This window comes from Oncorhynchus mykiss, chromosome 6 (genome assembly GCF_013265735.2).
Source record: "Oncorhynchus mykiss isolate Arlee chromosome 6, USDA_OmykA_1.1, whole genome shotgun sequence".
Lineage (NCBI taxonomy): Eukaryota > Metazoa > Chordata > Actinopteri > Salmoniformes > Salmonidae > Oncorhynchus > Oncorhynchus mykiss.
The window spans coordinates 26,933,156-26,954,313 of record NC_048570.1 but is presented as its reverse complement, the minus strand read 5'-3'; the positions used below and the strand labels follow the sequence as shown (position 1 = coordinate 26,954,313).

The 21,158-nt window shown below is 42.5% G+C and overlaps 1 protein-coding gene across 6 annotated transcripts in view; it reads right to left on the bottom strand.

Annotated features, from left to right (window-relative positions):
• Positions 1 to 445: 445 nt before the first annotated feature.
• Positions 446 to 21,158, bottom strand: part of cabin1 (calcineurin binding protein 1) — a 65,079-nt gene continuing 44,366 nt past the window's right edge. For all 6 annotated transcript variants that reach the window (XM_036979738.1, XM_021605913.2, XM_021605912.2 and 3 more), the window contains 5 exons: positions 12,238 to 12,312; positions 4,029 to 4,299; positions 2,681 to 2,836; positions 2,360 to 2,562; positions 446 to 2,120 (listed from right to left, as the gene is read on the bottom strand). In XM_036979738.1, coding sequence (XP_036835633.1) covers positions 1,968 to 2,120; positions 2,360 to 2,562; positions 2,681 to 2,836; positions 4,029 to 4,299; positions 12,238 to 12,312 — 858 coding nt within the window. In that variant the 3' untranslated portion in view covers positions 446 to 1,967. The remainder of the gene's footprint in view (positions 2,121 to 2,359; positions 2,563 to 2,680; positions 2,837 to 4,028; positions 4,300 to 12,237; positions 12,313 to 21,158) is intronic.

Sequence of the window (21,158 nt, the reverse complement as noted above, 5' to 3'; positions counted from 1 at the left end):
TTGGCAGAAAAATGGACACTTTGCCACAGATTGTTTTGTTAAGGCGAAACTTGACTTGAGATTGTAGTTTGTAGAACGTGACATTGAGCTGGTCTTGCTAACAGATTTAAACTATATACAGCCATTGCAACAAATACATTACCATTATAGCTGCCGGGTATTGAAGTTCAAACTCAACCTAAATATGGAAATAAACAGAACATTTCAGTTCAAAACACCAAGGAATGAAAATATGTATTAAAGAAATTGAATGGGATCTTAAGCACTCACACGAATTAGAATTCATAACATATGATATACGAATTGGATAACGTTGTACACGATTGGGCACAATTTTCAGGGACCCGTTTTGGCTTGTGAGGGCTACTTTCAAAACTGCTGGCTGAAATTATACAGCCAGTATAATTAAAGAGCACCAAGACCAGATAAAAGCGTATCACGTATATTTTTGGTTTGTGACATCTTTAATGTGGCAAGTTAATATGTAAAGAACAACAACTCCTCAGCCTGTGCCAAGGTTTAAGGAAGAAAAACCTCTCAGCCATTATACATTCCCATAAGAAGCTCAGCAGCAGAAATACAAAACAGTATTTTACACCAAAAAATACAAACATCCATTTACAGGTAGGTAGTCAGTCAAGCAAGACTTGTTCGGGCGATGTCCTTTACAATTATTTCTTCATCATTTCTTCCTTTTTAAAAAGTCTTCTAAAGACAATTTACAAGAAACATATGGTAAATATGCTTTTTTTATAGAAACAATCTGTAAAAAAAAAAAAAAAAAAACATTCTATTGTCGTCCTCTGAGTTGACATAGAATTTAAACATATTTACCAAGGCATTTTCTCTGAATTAGGAACATCCACACTTGACCCCAATGGTAAATAAACACCCGGACCACGTTAGAGTTGCTTCATTTGAGAATATGTTTTAAATGTGATATGTACAAAAGCTAATTCAGACTAATCCAAACCATCACTTTGTCTATTATTCTGAGCAATGCTGGTGACAGGACCTCTTCCTGGTAAAGAAGGGTCCTCCAAGCTACAAATCCCCAGAGAAACAAAAGGACAAAATCAAACAAGACTTGATAGAATACAGTTGAGTACAAAAATAGAACATGAACAAGAGACAAATCAAAGACATCCCACTTGGAAGTGTAAACATATCCAATCTGCTACAGGTTATTAGGCTTTGGAGAAGTAGGGTCCTCAACATTGCTTTAGGAGCCCTATATAAAACTCTGGTTTGCAGTCCTCATTAAATCTTAAGTGTCCATGAAAATGCAGGTCACATACAAATGTGGATTTCTTGCCATTCAGATTCTTATATCAATGTGTATGGATAGAAGTTGGCTGGCACCTGTGATATGTTGCCATGGCACATTTCATCATGTTGAAGCACCTCAGTGTGGGATGTTGCATTCCAACAACAAGGATTTAGCTGCAGTTGAAACACAGTAAAAGCAGGCCACATTCTAGTCCCCATTACGTGTGAAAGATGTATAAATCACAGCCAATGATGCCAACTGCATTGCATGCGAAGAATGTGTCTACATAGCAACAATCCACCACCAATTCTGACCATTTAACTTACAGTAAGCGTAGATCATCATTCTACACCTTTTCCCATTTTCATGTGAAAGACTATGGAGAGCTTGGTTAGCTGACAGGTGTGATAAGTGTAAATGGCACTTAGCAAAATTATTGTTAAATGAAAAACATCCCCAATCATCCAGTGTCAAGAGCAGAACATTGCGCATTTGCACATTTTCACTTCAAGAGCTTTTTTCCATTAAGACAGCTTGAAATTACAAGATAGACCAACTGCACCAACACAGAGACACTAGCTGCAGTGACATGTACCATTCCATCGTTTCAAGACAAGGGAGGAAGTGGAGGGGCTTGATGGTAGTCAGGTCTAGCTCCAAAGAGTGGCCTGGGTTTGTTCAGTCTTGTAGCAGTGGCTCAGATGTCCATGTAATCATCCTCCTCATCTCCATCGTCTGATTCACTCTCCAGAGAGGACTCCTGGCTGGAGGTCTCTTGCACCTCCAGGGCCGGCTGGCTCAGCGTCTCCTTCTTCACTGTGGCCGCCGACTGGGAGGACAGGATCACGTTCTGCACAGGAACAGGAGCAGAAGACAGACAGAGTGAGAAGACGGAAGGTTGCCAGAAAGATAGATAGGATAGAGAGAGAAATAGATAGGATAGGGAGAGAGTGATAAATAGATAGGAGAGAGCGATAAGATAGAGAGAGATAAATAGATAGGATAGCGAGAGAGCAATACATAGATAGGATAGGGAGAGAGAGAGAGAAAAATAGATAAGAGAAAGGGAGAGAGAGAGAGAGAGAGCACCTTGAGTCTCTGCTTGGTTTCCTCTGAAATACTTCCTTTGGGGGAGAGCAGGGTGGGAGTAGGTGGGGTGACGGTGATCTCCGGGGGGAACTTGGTGACGGTGGAGGGGATGAAGAGCTTTGGCATGTTGGGGGGGATGCGTGAGCGGATACGACTAGGGTCCGAAATCTTGGACTGCTCACTGCTGCCATACAGCTGCTGGTCTAAACAACAGAGGAGGTAGAGACAGATGGGACAGAGGAACATTATGATAACTTCTCACATGGATCCGCCTCTTATTGGAATTCTTACTTGGTAATTCCTGGTTGTAAATGTTCTTACCTGAGCAAGGTTGTGTGGCACTACAGGAAGCAGGCTCGTCATGGTACCAGCCTGCAGCCTCCTGCCCTGGGGACACAGTCGCCAACTTCATTTGTTGGCAAAGATGAGACTCCTGCTGTCTGTAGGACAGTCCCTCTGGGGGCTCCTCACGTTCCTCTGGAGAAACACAACCACATCACCTGTCACAATCCATACAGCATTCAAAACACATACACCAGCACAGTGAAGCAAGACAAGATGGCAGGCTCTCACTCATACTTCTGGGGTTGACAGAATAACCAATTTCAGACTGATTCAGTATGCAGTGCACTATACTATAGCAACAATGTTTGCAATGACCAACATTAACATGAGCTTACTGGAAGACACATTTAATTTTTAATACACAGACAAACAAAGCCACTGATTTCAAACAGTGCTCCAGGCTGCCATAACAGATCCCACAACGAAAGCTGGAGGAAAATAGGAAATACGAGGGAAAGTAATGCCTCAGCCTGCCTGCGAGATCCTCATGTAGCATCGTTCAGTAGCGCTCGCAGCCCTGCCAGCATATACAATCATCCACTCTCTCTCTCTACCCGACCTCTTCATTCAGGTTGCCTGGGAAACCATTAGTAGATTTCAGTGTCGAGCTTCCTGATGCTGAGCATTGATCTCCTAAACCTCACACCTCACGTGTGCGCACTCATGTGGATGATACCCTCCTTAAATATTCAATGTACTCAACAATCAGGACGGTAAACTGAAGAGACTTGACACGATTGTGTCATAAGGAAACACTGCATCATCAGGAGAACAGTGTTCCCGGGTTAAAGACATATCATTATTTCAAACACTTCCATGTGTAAGTGTCAGATGTACTACGTACTAGGGAGACAGTGACTTACTAAACTAGAAATTCAATATTCAACCAGGTCATGATGTACAGAAGTTACATAACACAGCTCTGGGTGGGCAAGTGTGCCCCTTGCTGGCTGGCTATCTAATTACACAGAGACAGAGACAAACAGAGAGCGAAAGAAACAGAGCGAGGGAGAAAAGCTCTGACAGTTTAATCTGTCCTCCTCCACTAGAGAAGCAGGTACAAAGCAGGGAATCATCAACTGCAGACAACACAGTGAAAAAAAAAAACAGTTTGTAGCTAACTTACTGTGGCTGTTACAAATCTATTCACGTTACAATATATTCTCCAAAGAGGATCCACACAATTTTAATGAAATGCTTGATGAACTTATCCTCTTTGTAGCAGCATATTTTAAACACTTTTATTAACAGACCAGTGTAACAGGCAGTGTTACTGTTGTGTTTTATGAAATGTACTGCAAGAGGAGGGAGGAAAGAAACTGACCTGTTTGGGGGTGGAAGGCCATAGTTGAAGCAGGGTGGATAGGCAGGGGGGCTCTCCTGTGCTGGGGCTGACAATGCTCGTGGGAGCCGCTGGCTGGAGGTCTGGGCACCTTGCCAAGGGGCTCGTACTGGAGTTTGGCTTGGCTATCCTGGACAGACAGGGGGTGGCAGGCAGCGTGACTGAGCAGGACCGGGGTGGGCAGAGAGGCAGGGAAGAAGATGTCGCGGTGCTCCTTGGAGTACTTAGGTGTTGTCGGGGCATCACTGGCAGACTGATAAAGATAAAGACAGAGTGGCAGTAAGGAGGAGGAGCCTGACGGAGTGCCCATCTAGAACCACATAGAACCGCAGTAGAAACAGTTTGAGTCATTATAACCAACACCATCTCACTGTTCACACAAAAAAAAATGACCTTCATTACAATTACACTGACTTAACGCTAGAGCGGTCTCCTGTGGAGGTCTCAGGGGGTCTGAGGCTTACTTTTCTGTGTGGAACCTGTAGTGTGTGGAGTCAGACTGGGCAAGCATGCAGGCCGCTGGAGGGGGATCTGCCACCACAGGAACACAACTCCAGGACTCCACCCCCCGACCCTACCTGCCACTCTCCCATGTGTGTTTATGAGGACCAGTCATAAACACAAGACCTGCACAAACAACCTGTGACAAGAGCCACCCTGCTCCCACAGCTGCTGTCATGGCAACCGGAAGAACACAGCCAATGGAAAATGGCATGAATACAGTTTCCGTTCAGTTTTCCCTCAAATAGGAAAGCTTTGGACTGAACGCCAGGGACACATTGGATAGCTGGGAAGGAGGAATTCGAGGCAGGGCACTGATAATGATATACAGCAGTAGTAAAGCTAATCAAATGAAGGTAAGAAGTCAGAGGGTCAGTGTAATTTCATCTCACTTTAAAGATTCAAACCAAATGAATGCACAAGATGGAGTATAGATGATTTCCTATAATCTCATCATGACTCATGTCCAGGTTAAAGTTGGAATCCATTGCGGTGAAACTGAAACGTCCATTTGCTATATTACAATAACAAAGATATTACTTCAAACACCGAATGCGGTTTTATTCTCTCTGACATCATTTCATGCGAGATAGAAGAGGATGTACTAAGACTTGTTTCATTTATTACTTTGCAGAATGTTCATCTCCTTTTCAAAAACAATAACAAATGTGCCTGGGGGGCGATCACTGGCACAGTTTCACCTTTCGCAGGTCTCAGCTTTAAGGTAACATGACTATCAGGTTGCCACACAACACAAGGTTAGTCTGGATCAGTCAACTGATCTACCAATAACATAGCTTGGTATTTTTCTCAGAATCCCACTGCAAGGATTTATTGTCAAATCCCGCTCCGAGTTGTTTATTACGAGGCTCCATGAGGGATTCACACAGGCTTCAACAAACCAACCAACCAAACCTCCAGCTGCAACAGACCCACATCTCAGCTCAACACAGACCAACAAGCAGCTCCTACAGGGTTCCATTGCTAGCTTTGAAGCTTCTTATATCATGAATTATACATAAAAGGAACACAATAAAGACCCTTTGCTCTGGGAATAAGTACCTGAGAGCACTGCAGAAGACTCTTCCGTGTAGCCTAGTTGTTGTTTCCACCATTCATTGAGTATCATATCAAGACAGCTTACAGCCAGGCTGGTTTCAAAGTGGGTGGTCCCTTCTGAGATTGGGTTTAACTTTTATGGCTGCAGGGGCAGTATTGAGTAGCTTGGATGAAAGGGTGCCCATTGTAAACGGCCAGCTCCTCAGTCTCAGTTGCTAATATATGCATATTATTATTAGTATTGAAAGAAAACACTCTAAAGTTTCCAAAAATGTCAAAATATGGTCTGTGAGTATAACAGAACTGATATTGAAGGTAAAACCCTGAGGAAAATCAAAACAGGAAGTGGCTTCTATTTTGAAAACTCCATGTTCCATAGCCTCCCTTTGCTGGATTTAAAGGGATATGAACCAGATTCATTTTCCAATCGCTTCCTCAAGGTGTCAGTCTTCAGACATAGTTTCAGGCTTTATTTTGAAAAATGAGCCAGAACAATAACATTGCGTCAAGTGGTCACATGACTTTTGCTCGCGCAACAGAGTTTGGATAGGTATTGCTTTTCCCTCTCCTACTGTGAAAGACATTTGCAGTTGATATATTATCGATTATATATTTTTAAAACAACCTGAGGATTGATTATAAAAAACGTTTGACATTTTTCTGTGGACATAATGGAAACTATTTGGAATTTTCGTCTGCGTTGTCGTGACCGCTCTTTCCTGTGGATTTCTGAACATAACACGACAAACAAACTGAGGTATTTTGGATATAAAAATAATATTTTTGGAACAAAAGGAACATTTGTTGTGTAACTGGGAGTCTCGTGAGTGAAAACATACGAAGATCAAAGGTAAATTATTAATTTGATTGCTTTTCTGATTTTCGTGACCAAGCTTCCTGATGCTAAGTGTACTTAATGTTTTGTCGTGCGATCGATAAACTTACACAAACGCTTGGATTGCTTTCGCTGTAAAGCATAATTTCAAAATCTGACAAGACAGGTGGATTAACAAAAGGCTAAACTGTGTTTTCCTATATTGCACTTGTGATTTCATGAATATAAATATTTGTAGTAATATTTATTTAATGTAGCGCTATGCTATGCAGCGGTTGTTGGTGACACTTATCCCGATAGGGGGATTGCAGTCATAACAAGTTAAAAAGCAGCTTATCAGTTCTGTGTATGTCATCTCTTGTTCTGATAATATTTGAATTCAATTATTGCCTCTCCAAGTTATCGTTACTCCAAATAACTTAGTTCAAGGGCTGTCATTCTTTCTTTGAGACCTGAAGCTCCATATTCTTCATCGACTTTGGCAGGTGGCACTGAAGGCTTTGAGATGTGACCCGACTTCTTGGTAAGGAGGACAGAGTGCAAATGAGACCAAGGCCGCCCACAAAATGTTGCAAATTAGTCACAAGTAAATGGATGGGTGAAACAGCAAGATATTAAAAATAATCCTGTCAATACACGACTAGCAGATCATCCCACCCACATGAGTAACAACCAGGCCCCTGCAGGGGAGTTGCTTAGCCTTATGCCAACCTCCTCTTTCCAGGTGTCAGCTCTGTCTCAAAGACCACATAGCCCAGCAGTACAATAACTTCGATACATTAACAATGGCAACTCATTATAATTGAGTGTCTAGATATAAACTCATTATTTTCAGACTCAGTAAAATGTAATCTCTATACACAAGAGAGGGCTCACAGTGGGCTCAATCGGTTTGGTGATTAGGCTACGTTGTATGAATCTTCTGTCTCCGTTCACAGGTGTGACTCAGTCATCTAGATTTGTGCACCTGAGAGAGCATAAAGTGGGTAGGTGGCAGGGAGCAGAGGATCACCCCAAACAGTCATTTTCTGCTCTGCTATATTAGCCCCATATTCATTGTCTTCAGAAAGTATTCATACCCCATTACTTATTCCACATTTTGTTTTGTTACAGCCTGAATTCAAAATGGATCACTTAAAAAAATATATATCTACACATACAATACCCCATAATGACAAAGTGAAAACATGTTTTAGAAATGTTTGCAAAAATGAAATACAGAATCTTCACAATACAGAATCAGCCAATACAATACGTTAAAATCACCTTTGTCATTGATTGCAGCTTTGAGTCTTTCTGGGTAAGTCTAAAAGCGTTCCACACCTGGATTGTACAGAATTAAAATTCTTCAAGCTCTGTTAAGTTGGTTGTTGATTATTGCTAGACATCCATTTTCAAGTCTTGCCATTGATTTTCAAGCCGATTTAAGTCAAAACTGTAACTTCGCCACTTAGGAACATTCAATGACGTCTTGGTAAGCACCTCCAGTGTATATTTGGCCTTGTGTTTTCCTCTAGGATGTTGCCTGTGCTTAGCTCTATTCCGTTTATTTTTATCCTAAAAAACTCCCTAGTCCTTGTCAATGACAAGCATACCCATAACATGATGCAGCCACCACCATGCTTGAAAATATGATGAGTGATACACCGTGACATGTTGTGTTTGCCCCAAACATAACGTTTTGTATTCAGGACATAATTTCTTTGGCACATTTTTTTGCAGTTTTACTTTAGTGCCTTATTGCAAACACGGAGTTAGGAAGGGTTCCTGTGTCTTTGCAGTGACTAGGTGTATTGATACACCATCCAAAGTGTAATTAATAACGTCACCATGTTCAAAGGGATATTCAAATTCTGCTTTTATATTTACCCTTCTACCAACTACCAATTTCTTTGCGAGGCATTGGAAAACCTCCATGGTCTTTGTGGTTGAAATTCACTGCTCGACTGGGGGACCTTACAGATAATTGTATGTGTGGGGTACAAAGATGAGGTAGTCATTAAAAAAATCATGTTAAACACTATTATTGAGTCCATGCAACTTATTATACAACTTGTTAAGCAAATTGGTACTCCTGAACTCATTTAGGCTTGCCATTTACTGACATTTCAGCTTTACATTTTTTATCAATATGTAAACATTTGAAATTATGGGGTATTGTGTGTAGGCCAGTGGCACCAAATCTCAATTTAATCCATTTTAAATTCAGGCTCTAACAAAATATGGAAAAAGTCAAGGGGTGTACTTTCTGAAGGCACTGTATTGGGCCTTACAAATAACAACCACTAGAATAGTAACTAGACCTTGAATAGAAACAACAATGTCAACTAAATCTAAAACATGGATTAGTGAGAAAAATCACATGGGAAACCTAGATGTGGTGTGATAAATGGGACACACTGACGACAACTGACCACATGCACACTGTTATGAAACCATCCTGCTTGGATCCAGCATCAAAGTCTTATCTACATTGTGACTTATGATGCACACATACACAGAGGTTTTATAAGGCCATGATCACAACCCTTATCTGTATAAATTTGGCAAAACTAACTGTAAATTGTGAGCTATCGTAGCCTACCCATCGTTTTCTCCCTTTAGTATGCCGTACTGTGGTTTACATTACTGAGACAACAGGATGACCCTAGCCGGATGGGGAGGCAGTGGGATGGGGGCTCAGTGACTACCCACAGATGAGGCAGAAGAACTGATGATTTTTATAAAGAATGTGAGCGATAAACACAAAGCTCAGTTGCAATGATTATAGGTTAGAGTGAGCATCACACAACAAAGCCAGTTTCACATTCAATATCACTAGCATTTTAATTTTAATTTGACTGTGTCTCGCGTCTCTGCATATGGCTGCAGAATAAACTTGTGTTAAATTCTCCATATAGAATTCAAAATGTACCATTTCCTTTCATGTGCAAATAAGCAACGCTGCACATATCAATGGTAATACTCAGTTCAAACCAATAACAAGTTCTGCAACCACTGTGTGAAGACAGAGGACAAAAAGGGAACATTCTCACTGCACCTGGGGTTATTTTAAGCACAGGCAGGATGGTGCAGAGAAGAAAGCCCTGGGATTTACCCAGCAAGAACACAGCTCATCTTACTACAGACAGACACGGCTTGTTAATAGCTCACACCGTCTCACGTGCTCTATGGAAGAGAGAAGAATGTCAGTCCATTAGGAAACTCAAAACTATGATCTAGTTGACAGCTTCTGCAGCCAGTCACTGCTGTGTTGCCCACCCATGGCGCTCTGCAGGCTTCACAAGCTAACAGCACAGCACCCAAATAAGGGCAAACAGAACTAGCACAACTCCCCAGCAGACAGTTCAGCTAGTTATTTCCCTCAGTTAGGCAACAGAGCGAAACAAGGCTGCAGTGAATGAGTCCCAACAGCTGTCGTCTTATTGTGTCAATAAATAACCTTTACTATAACAACTGAGACCCTCAATCTAAAAGGACTGTCTTTCCTATACAGTCAGAGACACTAGCAGTCAGACATTAAGTAGAGTGTATTATTTGACATTCGAGTAATTGAAACTCAATTGACACATACAGTGCATTCGGAAAGTATTCAGACCCCTTGACCTTTTTCCACATTTTGTTAGGTTACAGCCTTATTCTAAAATTAATTAAATCAATAATTTCCCTCATCAATCTCCACACAATACCCTATAATGACAAATTGAAAACAGGTTTTTAGAAATGTTTGCAAATGTATTAAAAATAAAAAAACAGAAATACCTTATTTACATAAGTATTCAGACCCTTTGCTATAAGACTCGAAATAGAGCTCAGTCGCATCTTGTTTCCCATTGACCAACCTTGAAATATTTGGAGAACACCTGTGGTAAATTCAATTGATTGGACATAATTTGGAAAGGCACACACCTGTCTATAAGATCCCACAATTGATAGTGTATGCATGTCAGAGAAAAAAACAATTTCGAAGGAATTGTCCGTAGAGCTCAGAGACAGGATTGTGTCGAGGCACAGATCTGGTGAAGGACAAAAAAAAAAAAAAAAAAAATTTTTAAAAAAGGTACTCCGCATTGAAGGTCCCCAGAACACAGAGGCCTCCATCATTCTTAAATTAAAGAAGTTTGGCACCACCAAGACTCTTCCTAGAGCTGGCCGCCCGGCCAAAATGAGCAATCGGGGGTGAAGGGCCTTGGTCAGGGAGGAGACCAAGAACTCGATGGTCACTCTGACAGAGCTCCAGAGTTTCTCTGTGGAGATGGGAGAACCTTCCGGAAGGACAACCATCTCTGCAGCACTCCACCAATCAGGCATTTACGGTAGAGTGGCCAGACGGAAGCCACTCCGCAGTAAAAGGCACATGACAGCCCACTTGGAGTTTGCCAAAAGGCATGTAAAGGACTCTCAGACCAGCAGAAACAAGATTCTCCGGTCTGATGAAACCAAGATTGAACTCTTTGGCCTGAATGCCAAGAGTCACGTCTGGGAGGAAACCTGACACCATCCCTACGGTAAAGCATGGTGGTGGCAGCATCATGCGGTGGGGATGTTTTTCAGCAGCAGAGACTGAGAGACTAGTCAGGATACGGAACAAAGTACAGAGAGATCATTGATGAAAACCTGCTTCAGAGCGCTTAGGACCTCAGACTGGGGCGAAGGTTCACCTTCCAACAGGACAACGACCCTAAGCACACAGCCAAGACAATGCAGGAGTGGCTTCGGGACAAGACGCTGAATGTCCTTGAGTGGCCCAGCCAGAGCCCGGACTGCGGGATGTTGGCCTTCTGATAAACTTGGATTGGAACACAGGAGTGATGGTTGCTGATAATGGGCCTCTGTACGCCTACGTAGATATTCCATTAAAAATAAAAATCAGACGTTTCCAGCTACAATAGTCATTTACAACATTAATGTCTCCACTGTATTTCTGATCAATTTGATATTTTTTTAATGGACAAAAATGAGATTTTCTTTAAAAAATAAGGAAATGTCTAAGTGACCCCAAACATTTGAATGATAGTGTATATTTTTTATAAATTTGCAAAGATTTGTGTGTAGATGAATGTGGAAAAAGTGAATGCACTGTACAATGTAGTTGCAAACAGGTGCTTTGAACACAATGGAAAGTGGTTGAAAGTGGTTAAAAGATAAGTTACCTTAGGGGAAAATAGTGAAATGACACAATGTGTAGTGCAAACAGAGTAGAGGAACAGACATTCTATAACATCAAGAAATAAACAAACATGGATCAAAATGGATAACGTATCTATTCAAAACGGTTTGTTCCCAGAAAGGAAAGGGGAAGTGACACAACAGAATGTGTCATGATTAACAATCATTTTCTGGTATTTAGTGAGTAGAGTACTGTATCATTCCCCCAGGCCACCTATTCATGGCTGACAAGTTTCAAGTAGTACGGGGGAATTATTTAGATCTAGCTTAACATCTCGCGGATGGGGAAGACCAGAAGCAATCAACCTCAAGTTTTACTTGAATTGTGGGACCACACATCCCTCGAATAGCTTCAATCAAAGCCCAGATAAATTGAAGAGAAGCCCTGGCAGTGGAAGAACTTTCCAGTCAGATGAGCGGATGAAACAAATAAGAATATGATATCTGGATAATCTGGGGTAGATCAATTACTGACCAGTGCTTTGATTCAACTGGGATCATGGGATATATGGACACATTGAATGTTTACATTTGTGAGTGTTGTGTTTGTATGGGGTCCATGTAGATGTAGAGTATATGCATGAAATATGCATGGCGTGTGTGTGTGTGCGTGGGCCAGGTCATCACCTGTCGTTGTGCCGACGTGGCCATCTGTATCTGGCAGAACTTCACTGCTTGGTCCAGCGCCACATCCTCGTCCACCTGTCCACACCATGAGAGAAGAGAACAGAGACGATCAGAGCAGAACAAAACATTCTTACACCGTTCATACAGCCACGTTAGCACCAATGATTCAGCTCCGGATGGCTAACACATAGCAAAGGGCTTTAGTGTTTCCACTAAGCGCCACCTAAACAGCTGGTAATGTACATATTTTTGGCCAACTACTTATTTAAATGATCTAGGTTTCTTTTCATTTAAAATGTTCAATTTGCTAGTCATAAAAGTCTGTATAGCTTTTTCCTGGCAGGTGCAGATGCAGTCGGCTCGAGGAGCTACGTTATTTCCACAGACCGACAGACGAGGATATGGTGTGATGTCTGTGTGATAACCAGCATCGTGTTGCTGTTTGGATGAACTGCCTGGTACGGTACATTGACTGTTGCAATGCAAATTAGCTATGTTGCTGTTTGTGAATTAATGCTTTGATATTGACCTGCACTATCTCTCTCAAAAGGGAATAACGGGAAGCAAGTTTGTATAACCTGCTTTTTGAGACCTTCTGTGTGGATTACAGTGCATTCGGAAAGCATTCAGACCCCTTGAATTTTTCCACATTTTGTTACGTTACAGCCTTATTCTAAAACTGATTCAATTGTTTTTTCCCCCTCATCAATCTACACATAATACACCAAAATGACAAAGCGAAAACAGGTTTTTAGAAATGTTAGCAAATGTATTTAAAACGAAACTGAATAATCACATTTACATAAGTAGCCTTTAATATTTTGCTCAGTAAAGATTGTCAGATGGCTCCATATGCTTTGCTAATCAAATCACCCAGTTAATTAGTGTGCATGCACACCAGGGGAGAACGACTGCCCCCTCTCATTGAAGCGACAAAGTTCAAGGCTGACTCCGGTACTGCAGGCATTGTTTTCCGATAACAGGACACCCCATTATCGTGAATGGGAAAATGGCAATATTCGTGGTCCATCTTTGTGTAAATAAATACATATTTTGAAGACAATCATGATACCAATAATTGTTTGTATTACCGGCAATGCCCCTGGACCCCTTTAGACAGCCCTGGAAATACCCTGGCTGAATACTTTTTATTTATTTGGCTGGCTACTCCATGTACTTAAGGAAAACACTTGTAATAGGAGCCGTAGTAATAGGAGAAGGTGGCCCTCATTAGGCCTCTCTCTGTGGAGGCTATCTGCTCTCTGTCTGTCTGTCTGTCAGTCAGTAGATGTGTGCCTCTGTTTATTTTATTTAACTAGGCAATTTAGTTAAGAACAAATTCTTATTTACAATGACGGCCTACCCCGGCCAAACCCGGACGACGCTCTGCCAATTGTGCGCCGCGCTATGGGACTCTCAATCACGGCCGGATGTGATACAGTCTGGATTCTAACCAGGGACTGTAGTGACGACTCTTGCACTGAGATGCAGTGCCTTAGACCACTGCGCTCTGTGTGTGGGAGTCAGGAAGCTGATGCTGCTGCACATGGAGTAGCACAAATGGAGTACTAATGGAGTAGCACACATGAAAGTAAGCCTCCATGTTCACATATCTCTCAAACAAGCTACTTTATTATGTGGTGTTAAAAACATTTTGGTTCTGCATTGACGAACTACTGAAAGAGCTACTTCCTGTGCTTGGCACTCCTATATTGAACATAATAAATGGCTTCTGGATGTGTACCAAACTCACTAAAAGTGGCAGTAATAAAGCCTCTCTTGAAAAAGCCAAACATTGACCTGAAAAATAAAAATATGCCAATATCGAATCTCCCATTCCTCTCAAAATGTTTAGAAAAAGCAGTTGCACAGCAACTCACTGCCTTCCCAAAGACAAATAATGTATACAAAACGCTTCAGTCTGGTTTTAGACCCCATCATAGCACTGAGACTGCACTTGTGAAGGATGTAAATTACCTTTTAATGGCGTCAGACCAAGGCTCTGCAAAGTGCTGCTTTTGACACCATCTCCACCACATTTTTTTTGGTCTACACGGACAAGTTCTAGCCGAGTTTAGATCTTATCTGTCAGAAAGATATCAGTTCGTCTCTGTGGATGGTTTGTCCTCTGACAAATCAGTTGTAAATGTTGGTGTTCCTCAAGGTTCTGTTATCAAATCAAATTTTATTTGTAACATACACATGTTTAGCAGATGTTATTGCGGGTGTAGCGAAATGCTTGGGTTTCTAGCTCCAACAGTGCAGTAATATCTCACAATTCACAGCAATACACACATCCTAAACGTAAAATAATGAAATTAAGGAATATCTAAATATTAGAATTAGCAATGTCGGAGTGGCATAGACTAAAGACAGTAGAATACATATGAGATGAGTAAAGCAAATGTGACTAGTGTTCCATTATTAAAATGGACAGTGAATTTAAGTCCATGAATAAAGGGTCAGCAGCCTCTAAGGTGCAGTGTTACGTAACCGGGTGGAAGCTGTTTAACAGTCTGATGGCCTTGAGATAGAAGCGGTCCTTCATTCTGATGCACCTGTACAGACCTAGCCTTCTGGATGATAGAGGGGTGAACAGGCAGTGGCTCGGGTGGTGGATGTCCTTGATCTTTTTGGCCTTCCTGTGATATTGGGTGCTGTAGGTGTTCTGGAGGGCAGGTAGTTTGCCCCCGATGATGCGTTGGGCAAACCGCACCACCCTCTGGAAAGCCCTGCGTTGCGGGCATTGCAGTTGCCGTACCAGGCAGTGATACAGTCCGACAGGATGCTCTCAATTGTGCATCTGTAAATGTTTGTGAGGGTTTTGCCAAGACACATTTCTGCAGCCTCCTGAGGTTGAAGAAGCGCTGTTGCGCCTTCCTCACCACACTGTCTGTGTGGGTGGACTATTTTAGATCGTCAGTGATGTTTAAGCTGTGGAACTTGGAGCTTTCCACCTGCTCTACTGCGGTCCAGTCGATGTGGATGGGGCATGCTCCCTCTGCTGTTTCCTGAAGTCCACAATCAGCTACTTTGTTTTGTTGACATTGAGTGAGAGGTTATTTTCCTGGCACCACAATCCCAGGACCCTCACCTTCTCTCTGTAAGCTGTCTCATCATTGTTGCAAACTTGATGATTGTGTTGGAGGCGTGCGTGGCCACGCAGTCATGGGTGAACAGGGAGTACAGGAGGGGGCTGAGCAGACGCCATTGTGGGGCCCCAGTGTTGAGGATCAGCGAAGTGGAGGTGTTGTTTCCTACCTTCACCAGCTGGGGGTGGCTGTCAGGAAGTCCATGACTCAGTTACACTGGGCAGGGTTCAGACCCAGGGCTCTGAGTTTAATGATGAGCTTGGAGGGTACTATGGTTTTGAATGCTGGGCTATAGTAAATGAAGACCATTGAAGAGCATTTTTACATAGGTATTCCTCTGTTGATCTATTGGGGCGGTAAGCAAACTGAAATGGGTCTAGGGTAGAGATAGAGGTGATATGATCGTTAACTAGATTCTCGAAACACTTCATGACAGAAGTGAGTGCTATGGGACAATAGTAATTTAGTTCAGTTCCCTTTGCTTTCTTGGGTACAGGAACAATGGTGGACATCTTGAAGTAAGTGGGGACAGCAAACTGGGATAGGGAGAGATTGAATATGTCCATAAACGCTTCAGCCAGCTGGTCTGCGCATGCTCCGAGGACGCAGCTAGGGACGCCGTCTGGGCCGGCATCCTCGCGAGGGTTAACAAGCTAAAATGTCATACTCACGTCGGCCACGGAGAAGCAGAGTCCACAGTCCTTGGTAGCGGGCCGCGTCGGTGGCACTGTGTTATACTCAAAGCAGGCAAAGAAGGTGTTTAGCATGTCCTGAAGCAAGATGTTGGTGTCCGTGATGTGGATGGTTTTCCCTTTGAAGTCCGTGATTGTCTGTAGACCCTGCCACATACGTCTCATGTCGGAGCCGTTGAATTGCGACTCCACTTTGTCTCCATACCAACGTTTTGCCTGTTTGATTGCCTTAGGGAGGGAATAACTACACTGTTTGTATTCGGCCATATTCCCAGTCACCTTGCCATGGTTAAATGCGGTGGTTCGCGCTTTCAGTTTTGTGCAAATGCAGTCATCTATCCACTGGTTCTGGTTAGGTTAAGTTTTAATAGTCATAGTGGGTACAACATCTCCTATACACTTCTCCTATACACTTCTCCTATACACTTCTCCTATACACTTCTCCTATACACTTCCGGATATACTCAGTCACCCGGAACATATTCCTGTCCAAAGATCAAAACAATCTTGAAGTTTGGATTCTGACTGGTCAGACGAGCATTGAATATGGATACTTCCTGTTTGAGTTTCTGCCTATAGGCAGGGAGGAGCAAAACAGAGTCGTGATCAGATTTGCCGAAGAGAGGGCGGGGGAAGGCCTTGTAGGCATTTTGAAAAGCCGAGTAGCAGTGGTCTAATGTTCTCAGAGCGAGTGCTACAGCAGTGTTGATAGAACTTCGGTAGCGTTTTCCTCACATTTGCTTTGTTAAAATCCCCAGCTACAATAATGCAGCCTCAGTATATGTGGTTTCCAGTTTGCATAAAGTCCAGTGCAGTTCTTTGTGGGCTGTTGTGGTATCGGCTTGAGGGGGAATATACATGGCTGTGAGTATAACCGAAGAGAATTCTCTTGGGAGTTAATATGGTCGGCATTTGATTGTGAGGTGTTCTAGGTTACAATCACACCATTAGTAGTTAATCATGAGGGGTATGAACAAAGGATCCAATACAGGAAAGTCGTATTCCCAGTTATGATGTTGGCGAGTTACCGCCACTTTGATATCCAAAAGCTATTTCCGGCTGTATGTAATTGCACAAAACATTTCCTGGCCTAATAATGTAAGAAATTATTTTTAAAAAAATACTGCAAAGTTGCTTAGGAGCTGGAAGCAGAGCTGCCCTATCTGTCAGCGCCATCTAACGACCACTATTGTTTTCATTATATATTCTACCTCTTGGTGATGTATCTCGGAAACACAATGTCAACTTTCACTGCTATGCGGACGACACACAGCCGTACATTTCAATAAAACATGGTGAAGCCCCAAAATTGCCATCACTGTGTGCCTGTGTTTCAGACATAAGGAAGTGGATGGCGGCAAATGTTTCACTTTTAAACATAGATGCTAGATCTAGGACCCAAGAAACAAAGAGATCTGCTGTTGGATCTGAAAATTAATCTTGATGGTTGTACAGTATCAAATAAAACTGAAGGAAATCAGGGTTACTCTGGACCTGATCTATCTTTTGACTAACATATCAAGAATATTTCAAGGGCAGCTTTTTCCCCAGCTTCATAATTTATTTTTATTTTTTTTTATTTAACTTTTTGCCCCAAAATAATGCAGAAAAGCTAATCCATGCTTTTGTCACTTCTAGATTAGACTACTGCAACACTCTACTCCCCGGCTACCCGGATAAAACACTAAATAAACTTCAGTTAGTGCTAAACACGGCTGCTAGAATCTTTACTAGAACCCCAAAATTTGATCATATTAGTCCAGCGCTAGCCTCTCTACACTGGCTTCCTGTTAAGGCTAGGGCTGATTTCAAGATTTTACTGCTAACCTACAAAGCATTACATGGGCTTGCTCCTACTTATCTCTCCGATTTGGTCCTGCTGTACATACCTACACGTACCATACGGTCACAAGACACATGCCTCCTTATTGTCCCTTGAATTTCTAAGCAAACAGCTGGAGGCACGGCTTTCTCCCATAGAGCAACATTTTTATGGAATGGTCTGCCTAGCCATGTGAGAGACGCAGACTATGTCTCGACCTTTAAGTCTTTACTGAAGACTCATCTCTTCAGTAGGTCCTATGATTGAGTGTAGTCTGGCCCAGGGATGCAAAGGTGAACAGCAAGGCACTGGAGCAACGAACCACCCTTGCTGTATCTGCCTGGCCTGCTCCCCTCTCTCCACTGGGATCCTCTGCCTCTGACCCTATTACGGGGGCTGAGTCACTGGCTGTAGTGCTCTTCGATGCCGTCCTTAAGAGGGGTGCGTCACTTGAGTGGGTTGAGTCACTGACGTGATCTTCCAGCCCGGTTTTCCGCTCGAGGTGTGGAGGAGAACTTTGTGGTCTATACTCAGCCTTGTCTCAGGGTAGTAAATTGGTGTTCTGTTGATATCGTTCCAGTGATGTGAGGGATGTGCTTTGGCAAAGTGGGTGGGATTATATCCTGCCTGGTTGGCCCTGTCTGGGAGTCAGACGGGGCCACAGTGTCCACCCTGTCTCAGCCTCCAGTATCTATGCTGCAATAGTCTATGTGCCGGGGGGATAGGGTCAGTCTGTTATATCTGATGTAATTCTCCTGTCTATTCTGGTGTCCTGTGTCAATTTAAGTATGCTCCCTCTAAATATTATCTCACTCCCTCCCTTCCCAGAGGACCTGAGCCCTAGGATCGTGCCTCAGGACTACCTGGCCTGATGACTCCTGGCTGTCCTCAGCCCACCTGGTTGTGCTGCTGCTCCAGTTTTAACTGTTCTGCCTGCAGCTATGGAACCCTGACCTGTTCACTGGACATGCTACCTTGTCCCCGACCTGATGTTTCGACTCTCTCTACTGTACCTACTGTCTCGACCTCTGAATGCTTGGCTATGAAAACCCAACTGGCATTTACTCCTGAGGTACTACTTACCTGTTGCACCCTCTACAACCAATTTGATTATTATTTGACCCTGCATGTCATCTATGAACGTTTTAACAGCTTGAAGAACAATCTGGCCTTAATGGCCATGTACTCTTAAAATCTCCACCCGGCACAGCCAGAAGAGAACTGGCCACCCCTCAAAGCCTGGTTCCCGTCTAGGTTTCTTCATAGGTTCCTAACTTTCTAGGGAGTTTTTCCTAGCCACTGTGCTTCTATAGCTGCATTGCTTGCTGTTTGGGGTTTTAGGCTGGGGGTCTGTATAGCATTTTGTGACATTAGCTGATGTAAAAAGGGCTTTATAAATACATTTGATTGATTGATGCAGTAGGTGGAACTCTCTAGGTTGTAAGACGTGGCTGCCAAATTAAATGACCTGGAGAATGACTTGGCAGACCTGGGGGCCAAACACTCGGGAGGATTGCAAGAGGCAGCAGTCAGACTGAGGTTGGTTAAAATGGAGAGCTGATAATTTAGACCTGATTTGAGGCAGTCCTCCTAACTTAGTAGAGTGGAGGGATAGGCTGTTAGCATGTTTATAGAACTTTTCTTCTTCTAAATTAGCATAATAGTGCCAGACGTACAAAGGTTCGCGAGGCACAAACACGTAGAGCTGAGCTAAAGCAAACTGTGAAACTTTTGGCACAACCTGGCAACTGCACTGGCTCTGTACTGAACATTCATGCAACAGGGCTACGTCACTAAACTGTAAAACAGACCCAATGGCATGAAACAAAACTGATGTGCTTGTTTTTGGAGAAGGTAATAAGGTGAAGAATTAGGCACTAATATTGTAATTTCGCTTCACTAAAAACATTTAGTGTCACTCAATTGTACTAATAAAAATGTGTCAAGGCTTGCTCACTGTTCCCGAGACATGCAGGCCCTATTAGGGTGTGTCTGAGAAGGCACACTGTATCTAAGTTTCCATCCAACTGGCAACAGACTTCCATGCGAATATTAAAAAATATGCATGAAGAAAATACGCACATTTTCCCACCAGTGGAGTGTTCCACCAAATGGACTTGTTGCGTATAAAAAATCAGTGTGACGGCGTAATGCACATAAAATGTTTTTTTTTTTTTTGCTTCAGTTTTCATATTCCAAATAGAAATCTAAAGTTCAATGTGTTTCCATAGCATTTTCAACTCATTAAAAAGCAAATAAATAGATAAATAAATAGCAGGTATGCAGGTAGGCTGTGCTACATTTTGAGATTATTATGGATAAGTTTGAGAGATAATTTTTATTTGTCAAACGTCAGTCAAGCTTTGATTATCATGTCACCAGAATGAGACCCTTTATATTTATTGGAAAGGAACATCAAGATCAACATGCACTTTCACCACCCTGTGAAGTTCATCATCATGGGGCGGCAGGGTAGCCTAGTGGTTAGAGCGTTGGACTAGTAACCGGAAGGTTGCGAGTTCAAACCCCCGAGCTGACAAGGTACAAATCTGTCGTTCTGCCCCTGAACAGGCAGTTAACCCACTGTTCCCAGGCCGTCATTGAAAATAAGAATTTGTTCTTAACTGACTTGCCTGGTTAAATAAAGGTAAAAAAAATAAAATAAATAACTTATTTTACCTGTAGCCTAATAAACTGCATGGTCGTAGTGGGAGGTCCACACACCATATCACACACCATATCACCATACCACACACCATATCACCATACCACACACCATATCACCATACCACACACCATATCACACACCACTCCAAGTTTACATCAATAAAGCTCATAAAAGCTGTTTCCGCCGCCATTTCTCACATAATTAATTTTTAAAGACAGATAAAGAACCCACCATGTCGAAATGATCAAATTATCTGTTGGAATTTATAAAATTGTACCGAAACGTCCTACTTCCATCATAGCTGTCGTGAATTTTTTTATTTTATACGTTATGACTTTACTCGCATAAAGACAGTAGATGGAAACGTGGTTTGTTGCATAACATTGTATGGAAGCAAATCCCAGCCAAAACTCAGCACATTTTCCAATGGTTTCATTTTTATTAACTTGCAAAATAGTATCCGTCATTGTGTCTGTGAAGAGAGATAAAGAAGAGACACTGAAATAAATAGGGCGAGGGATGTAGTAGCTAGCCATCTCCCTCTCTTTAGCCTAGTAGTGTCCTTTCTAGCCTCTGTTGCCTCCCACTCCAGCTCTGTGGCTTGACACAACCAATGACATGCCAGGTTCCCCACTGTCTGCAACACC